Genomic DNA, 8,261 nt, shown 5'->3' with positions numbered 1-8,261 from the left:
GGCGATAACTTTTCTTCGAATGATGGAGAGATGGAAAAAATATTGAATAGTGTTGGTAGGTCTCGTGCACGTAACAAACTGGGTTAACCGGTGTGTCGTATTCTGCAATGAGGATTGTCTATCGAAAAGGGGGAGGAGGCCACGATGCTAGTTATGTGGCCTCAGCCGTCCTCAGCAGCACACGTGACTGTGTAAGGGATTTTCCGATGATCTGCCGGATCCCGTGACCCGCCGGACTTACACGCGACTGAAAGTTAAGACATCAATCCACAATAACTCCACAGCAACGGGGCCAAAATTTGTCCAACTTAAAATGTGATGAAAAAGCGACTGCGAGATGTGCATCATCCTGTTTCGCAGTCATCAAGCCATTGTGGTCGCTTGCTATTCCGCTGAGGCCGTCCTGAGCTCCGATACCCCACTACCATCTCCCGATCACCTCAACAGCCAGAAAAGGTCTTTGGGCACGAGGCGTTCGGCCGGGCGGAATCCTTGCCTTCTTTGCTAAGTCGTTCTCTGGCTGATCTGGCGCTTGCGATGTTACCGGAGGCTCTGGTGGTGACGGAGGAGCGACGATTATTTCGTCTAGAATCCCTGGACTCTCCTCTCGTGCATCAAAAGGCACCCGCCGGCTTTGCTGCCCCTGTTGTGGCCTTTCCCGGTTAAGATGCCCGAGGTCGTCACGAAGCTGTCGGTTAGCCTCTTTCTCTTGCTTTCTGGCTTCTTTTTCCTGCAATTTTCGCTCCCTTTTCTCCTCTCGCTGCCTCTTCCTCTCCAACACGACCTCTTTTTGTTCTTCCGCCTTCTGCTGTCGCTGAACCTTCTGGGATTCCTTTGAGAGCCTCTTCTTTGGGCCTCCATCGCAGCTTTCTTCACTCGAGCTTGGGCCACTTTTTGCGGGCTGAAGACCTGAGCAGAGTAAGGATCCGTACGGTCAAAGAGATAATCTTTCAGAGCTGTACCACGCTGCCTGCGCTGCTTCTCATGAATTATTGCCTCACGGAGTCCCTTGTTCTCATATCTAAGCAGCTCAACTCGGATTGAAGGCTTTCGAGAGTGCTCTTCAGCTTCCGAGCATTGACTTCCGAATCTGCGGTGGATTTGTCGACTACTTTGTCCACAAGCCGTCGTAATTCTCGAGCAGTAGGCTGTTGCAATGCTAGTGAGTCTTCCGAACCACTGCCTACATCGGAATCGTCGATTCTGTCTTTCACAATCTGTGATAGGACGACTTCGGGATCGAAAGGAAGGAGCCCGGTCCGCATCCACCCACTTTCAACGTTCTCCGGTGAGAAAGACGCCTCGAATGCATTCCAAAACAAAGTCCAGAACTCGCGCTTGACAGCCCAACGAGCCCTTGAGTCTTTGCCGTCCACCGGATAAGCTGATTTGTGTATGCCGTTGACAGAGGGCTGAATAGGGATACGTCCAGGGGCTGGAGCCGATGGGTAGAGTGAGGAGGAAACACCGCCACGATGATCCGATGCTGGTCGCACCACTCCAGAAAGCCCATATTAATATGGCTGGAGTGTCCGTCGGTAATAAGAAGGCGATAATCACGTCCATTTCGTGCTTTTGCCTTGGTAAACCGATCAAAACGCCAGCGAGCCACTCTTTCCCAAGCTCGTGGTTAGTCCAGCCCGTCTCTGAGGTTGTGAAGAATGCTGATTGATGCTCTGGGTCAAAGTCCGTAAGCCAAGAATCTTGGACTTGTCCTGGCTTGCCTTGGTAGATGAGAAAGGAGGCAGTGATGTCATGTCCTGGCAGATGCAAGCCACGAACGTAATCCAGGATCGATTGCCGTCTTGCAATGCGCCGAGCAATTTGCCTTGCTTTTGAGATCAAGGGTGAAGACTCTCTTAGTTCGATTGATCACACCCAAGAGAAAGCCTTTTCATCCATATTATACGTGTTGCAAGGGACAATGTCGTATTTCGATTTTCGCTCGGATCTTCCACAATTAGTAACGAATCTGAGATTTTGTAGACCAACTTACAAGCTCAAAATATGCCTTATACCTAGAGGTATTATCGGCTCTTTCCGTGCAATGTCAAATCCATCGAACCAGCTGCAACCTAGCTCATTGCGGTTGCGATGAACAAAGCTGATTGTAAGGGGCTACGCCCCGATGTGTAGATCTGGCATGGCCAGACTAGTCACGTGCGAGCGCCACGGACACGACTCCTAAAGGAGCGATGAGACACGTCTCCCTTTACACTTTGTAGCTCAATTTACATCAATTACGCCCAGCACCTGTGCCAACAGTGCTGACCCCGTAACATATTGAGCTACCAGTTAACAAAAGACAGGACAGACAGAAGGACAGACAGCAGGACAGACAGCAGGACAGACAGCAGGACAGACAGCAGGACAGTCAGCAGGACAGACAGCAAGACAGGCGATAGGCTAAACGACGAGACGGACGATCGATCGGACGACGAGACGGACGAACAAGATGGAGGACAATAGTAGTTATGCAGGGGCACCGCGACCGGCGGCGCAACGAGCCGATGGAGGGAAGGAGCAAGAGCTCTTGCAGATCTTATCTGGGATCGCGGGAGACGAAGAACTGCGGAAGATGTTCACCGGCTAGGCCTAGCAGCGCCACCGTTGACACCCAGCCCGGGGTGCTCACCCGGCGATCTTACCCGTCGAACCGAGGCCGGAAGCAGCCCAGGAAATGGACCGTGGCAAGAAGCGCAAGCCGATGACTTGGCCGAAGTGGAACGGTCAACCCGAGTCCTTCCACTTCTACCTCGACCGTCTGGTATTTAAGTACAATACCGACGAAGAGGAGGCCTAAACGGCAATAACAACGTCGTGTGGTACGAGATCCTGCAGACCTTGCCGGATCAGATGATGAGGAGAGTCGAGGGTTTTGGAGGCAAGAGAGCGCGAAGGGCAACCCAGACCCCGGAAATTCTTCTCGCACCTAGCCCAGACGTTCGGCAGCGTGCAGCAGACAGAGGGCGCAGGACAGGCTGCGCACCTCATTCAACGAGACAGCCAAGAGTTTGGGAAGTTCCTCCCGAATTCGAGGAAACATTGACCAGCGGGCGGCGCGAGCTGGGATAATGCTTCCAAGCTCGCATGGCTACGGAACTCGATCTCTCCTGCTCTCCGTGAGCAACTAGTCCCGGTTATCATGCCGAAGGACTACAACGAGTACATCCAACGTCTACACCCGATTGCTTGGGCGTTCGAGCACACCGCGAAGTTTAAGGCGTTGCAGAGGAAGCAGGGCCCCGCGGGCAACGTGACCAAGGGCAGGCATCAGGCATCGGCAACATCCAGGTCGCCGGTAACGACAACACCCCGGCACCGTCAGCAACGTTACCCGCCGAGCAGAACGCACGTGACGCACGCGACCATGACGGCGACGTAATAATGACGGTTACACGCACTCAGGGGCAGGGTCAGAGAGGACGGGCGAACGGCCAGGGGTCAAGTGGAACGAGCTGTCGAGAAGAAGGTCCGAACGAGTTGAGGTCCCTAGGTCTCTCTAGGTAATACAGCTTGAAACCAGGTAAGAAGGGAAGTCTGCAGACTATTGTTTCTTCTTCCTAGACCACTGAGGGGTCCGGAGGATCTCCTATTCGATCGGGATCCTCCAAGGAGTCCGGTATATCTTTTACTGGCTCGGGGACCTCAAGAGATTGAACTATCGACCTAATAGCTTGGAAAGCTATTGATCGGGGAGATCGAGCTGAATGTGCTGACGTAGATGGCTTACGCGGCCTTCAGTGAGAGGCAAGGAGGGCCCCCTACTCGCCAGGACAGGACCCTAGCCGGTCGAGGGATGTAAAGTCCGCACCGCCAGGATCATGCCCTGCTGGAAGATGATGGTAACGACTCTAGTGAGGAAGAGTCAGGACTTAGCGAGACCCCATCCTCCGGGAATGCGTAGCCTCGAAACAAAGACGGGTCTCGAGGCCAAAGAACGGAGCAGTGGCAAAAGAAGAGAAGTTCTCAGGAAAATGGAAGTTGGTCCTACAATAATTCGAAGCATTATCAATAGGACCAATCTCTTCTCCTCACTCGTAGACGAGGGATGCCAGTGCTACGCCGCGGTTGACGAAGAAGTCGTCGAGAAGTTGGAAGTTCCTATAGTGGAAATAGCACCGCGAGCTATTACAGGAGCATCAGGGGCAATGGAAGGAGCAACGATTAGGGCCTCGTATGGCTATCAATGGAGGTCAACGGCCACATACAGACGATCTGTGCCTACGTGGTGCCCTGATTGGAATTCCCTAATCCTAGGAAAACCCTGGTTATGCCACACAAAGTCGTACTCAGTGCCCCACGAGAAACGACTATGGCATGAACCTACACAAGACTGGGTAGATCACCTCGGGGAAGGAGAATATTCTGCGAAAGCCAAGGAGTTCGAAGAAGCAAAGCACGTACTAGCCAGTACCTTTGTGGGTTACTTGAAAGGATCCGCAAGCAGGAAGGAAGAGAGGCAGCTGCCACGGCGATTTTCGCTATCAGCATGAAGGATATCGAAAGGGCGTTATCACCAAAGAAACCCATGTCAGAAGCAGAGCTACGCCGAACGATACCCCAGCGGTTCCACGATTTACGCCTCTATTTATGAAGAAGGAAGCTGATAAGCTGAATCCTCATAAGCCAGGTATAGACCACGAAATCAGAATCAAGGAGGACCCGAATGGCCAGCAGTTACCACTACCGTATGGAGCACTATACGGTATGTCACGAGAGGAACTCCTGGTTCTAAGAAGACTCTACGAGACCTAGTGGATAAAGGATTTATCCGTGCAAGCAGTTCAGAAGCAGCAGCCCAGCCCTGTTTGTGAGGAAACCAGGTGGCGGGCTGCGATTCTGTTGTGACTACAGAGCGTTGAACGCAATCACTAAGTCGGACCGTTACCCTTCCTCTAATAGGGGACACTTCGCAACCTAAAAGATGCGAAGTGGTTCACTAAGGTCGACGTGGTACAAGCGTTCCATAAAGTACGGGTTGCAGAAGGAGACGAGTGGAAGACAGCGTTCCGCACCCGGTACGGTCTCTTCGAATGGATGGTTACCCTGTTCGCTAAGTGGCGCGCCAGCAACCTTCCAGCGGTATATTAACGGTATCCTACGAGACTACCTCGACGAGTTCGCCTCTGCTTATATGGACGATATACTTATCTATTCGAGCGGGAGCAGAGAAGACCATTTCCGGAAGGTACGGTTAGTTTTAGAACGCCTCGCCGAGCATGGACTACACCTAGACCCGGAGAAATGCGAATTTGGAGTCAAGCGGATTAAGTACCTAGGATTCATTATTCACGCAGGAATTGGCATTCAGGCAGATCCCGACAAGATACGAGCAATAGTCGAGTGGGCAGTCCCCGTTACCCAGAAGCAGGGTGGTTTTCATATCTAAATATGGAAATACCCTTTCCATGAATGGCATGGAATAGGTATGATATGGATCCATGTATTTCCATACTATTGGCTGAACCACGCCACTAACAAGGGTTCCCAGGGGCTACCAGCAGGGCTGTGGGCCTGGAAACCCCAAGCAAACCGCACATCCAAGAAAATCAGCCTCACCACCAATCCACAGCATACCATTATCACCTGGCGACAATGGAGCTGAGCCTGTGTTAGTTATGTTTCTTCGATTCTGAATCCATTGCTTTGATTCATTCGCGTCTATATCTCCCAAGACAAGAGAAAACTCGCTTTTGGATCATGAAACATGCTCATCTGGCAGTAATGTACCGGTAGTAAAGGTTAGGGAACAGGAGTTCAAAGGCAGGAACCGCTCATATTATCTTTATTGTCCCCAGAATGATCCCTACAGTACTTGTCACCGCCAGCTTTCGAAAAACCCTGAGGGCAAGAAAGTATGTCATCAACGTCGCAGAGAATTTATCTCCTCTTCAACCGTCCATCATCGAAGGATTTGATCAACTCTACGGCAAGCGGATCTGGGCCGTCTTCAAAGGCTACCTTTACCAAGAAATTATCAAAAGAGAATTCGCCTTATTACGCCGCTTCTTTGGTCCTTCATCCAAGCTATCGCACGACGTACATCCACCAAATTAGAAGAAGTGGCATAAAACTGCTTTCAAACGGGTCAAAGACCTTTGCTACTCTTACCGAAATACAAACGACGGTACAATCTCGTATCATGTACTGGACGAAGAAGAAGACAATGGCCTTGATGCATTTGATCGTATTTCAAGAAATCTGCAGAATTGTGCTCGACCTACAAGTCAAGACGAGTATGAAGATTACATCTCAGGTGATCCATATGAGATTGCGCCACAACTGCTTTATCATGGTGGCTTCAAGAGCGACATAGGAACCGACGGCCGAAGTTATCACGAATGGCAATAGACATCCTATCAATGCCAGCGATGAGCGACGAGCCGGAACGGTGTTTTGGGGCCTGTCGTACGATCCTGGGAAAGGGCACATTGGATGCGGACCAAATTGAAAAGGGAGAATGGTTGAAGCATTGGGTGAAGAACAATGTCTTGAAGAGGAAGGGGCGGTGGCGTGACCGTGGCGTGAGAATTCGTGCAAATTCCCGTCTGATTTCCTCCTCGTCTTGGAACAAACGTAAGATTTGTTTACCCTCTCTTTTGGACATTATCATTGAGCTCAATCAATTACTTGTATTTTTAATTCACCATATGGTGTGAATTTGTCCATCTTGTCGAAGGTGTCTTCAGTGACATTTTGTCGTCGTGCACGGACCAAGTATGGAAGGTGTATTGCAATACGCAATAAAATGGGGCCGATACCGATATCGATTGCAGGCCTTTCCATGTATGGAAACCACCCTGCCCAGAAGGGGTGCAGTTTCTAGGATTCGTTACTACTACCGGATATTTATACCGCAAGCCTCGGAAATAACTGCACCCTAACAGCACTAACAGGAAAGGGGACTAAGTTCAAGTGGACGGACGAGCACGATATGGCGTTCCAGACACTAAAGACGCTATTTACGAACGCCCCTATTCTTACTCAATGGGATTTCGAGAGGCCAACCTTCGTAGAAGCAGACTGTAGCGGCTGGGCGCTTGGGGGCACACTTACGCAGGAAGTCGACGGACAACGCAAGCCAGTAGCGCTCCACTCGCAGAAGCTATCACCGGCTGAGCGCAACTACCCAATCCATGATAAGGAAATGCTCGCTATTATTCGTTGTCTCGAACAATGGTCAGCCGAGCTACGAAGCTGTGATAACTTCGTTATCCTTACCGACCATAAGAACCTCGAGTATTTCATGACGCGCCAACAGCTCTCGGAAAGGCAGGCACGTTGGGCTGAATATCTCTCGCGTTTTAACTTCCAGCTCCAGCCCCGTCCGGGACGGAAGCAGTGGTGCCAGACGCCTCTCTCGCCGCGAACAGGACCGACCAACGCGGATCACGAAGCACGAGATATGCAGCTTATTCCAGAAGCAGCCCACGCCTACGCGTCGGAGTAACGTCGACTCAAGCGGGAGAAGGCGAAGAAGAAACACACGGTTTCCACGACCCAGAGCTACAACAATTATGGCAGCAAACGGCAAACCAGGATCCAGTCTTTACAAGCGTTTATAACGCGGTACGAAACGGATCTCGGTCCTCGACCAAGCTTAAGCTGAAGGTACAAGTCGCCGAGTGCTTTAAGTCCCTGCACATAGAAATGGCACTTCGTTTTGGGCACCCAAGATGGGTGCCAACCAAACGCTGCGTCAATCAACAGCAAATTTCACCGCGGAAACGCATCCAATCTGCTAAAAATTGACGCATGTGTCTTCAAGCCACTACAAATATACAGAGTCTGACATTCACAGCGCCCTTGAGGCAATCGCCAATGGCGGATCCGCCAAGAAGGCTGCTCGCGATTGGGGCGTCTGAGGGCAACTCTTTACAATCGCATGCATGGTCACGAATGCAGAAAGCATTTTCTGCTCTTCAGAGGCTTTTCAGACACAGGAAAAGCAACTTACCGAATGGATTCTCATTCAGGACGCCTTAGGCCTTCCTCCACTCACTCGCAGATCAGCGAATGCGCAGCGCGCTCGCCGTCAAAGGAGACCACACACCGCTCGGAAAACACTGGATGCAAGCATTTTAGACGAATCCTGCAGTTCGGACCCAGAAGTGCCATCACAGAGACTCTGCGCGTGTCAACGGCGCTTCTACCGAGGAATTCGGCCTGGTTCAACAATTCTTCCTTCCCGAGATTCTGGCTATTATTGAGAACAGGTACAACATGGATGAAGCAGGCATCATGGAAGGACTTGGAGA

General features: G+C 51.2%; 2 protein-coding genes across 2 annotated transcripts; both read left to right on the top strand.

The window, feature by feature from the left end:
* Window positions 1–2,455: 2,455 nt before the first annotated feature.
* On the top strand, window positions 2,456–5,392 carry HRG_12018 (reverse transcriptase (RNA-dependent DNA polymerase) domain-containing protein; the record flags this gene model as incomplete). The annotated part of the gene is made up of 7 exons (XM_044870488.1): window positions 2,456–2,580; window positions 2,662–2,762; window positions 2,798–2,953; window positions 3,054–3,301; window positions 4,492–4,708; window positions 4,928–5,026; window positions 5,073–5,392. The coding sequence occupies 7 exons, from the start codon at window positions 2,456–2,458 to the stop codon at window positions 5,390–5,392; spliced, it is 1,266 nt and encodes a 421-aa protein (XP_044714420.1).
* Window positions 5,393–6,937: 1,545 nt separating this feature from the next.
* On the top strand, window positions 6,938–7,453 carry HRG_12017 (uncharacterized protein; the record flags this gene model as incomplete). Its single annotated transcript, XM_044870487.1, has 1 exon — window positions 6,938–7,453. One exon carries the CDS (start codon window positions 6,938–6,940, stop codon window positions 7,451–7,453), a length of 516 nt encoding a protein of 171 aa, XP_044714419.1.
* Window positions 7,454–8,261: the final 808 nt, after the last annotated feature.

The sequence above is a fragment of the Hirsutella rhossiliensis genome (genome assembly GCF_020360975.1).
Source record: "Hirsutella rhossiliensis strain HR02 chromosome Unknown scaffold00035, whole genome shotgun sequence".
NCBI classification, from domain to species: domain Eukaryota; kingdom Fungi; phylum Ascomycota; class Sordariomycetes; order Hypocreales; family Ophiocordycipitaceae; genus Hirsutella; species Hirsutella rhossiliensis.
The sequence above is the reverse complement of the archived record's forward strand: the minus strand, read 5'-3'. Positions and strand labels throughout refer to the sequence as shown.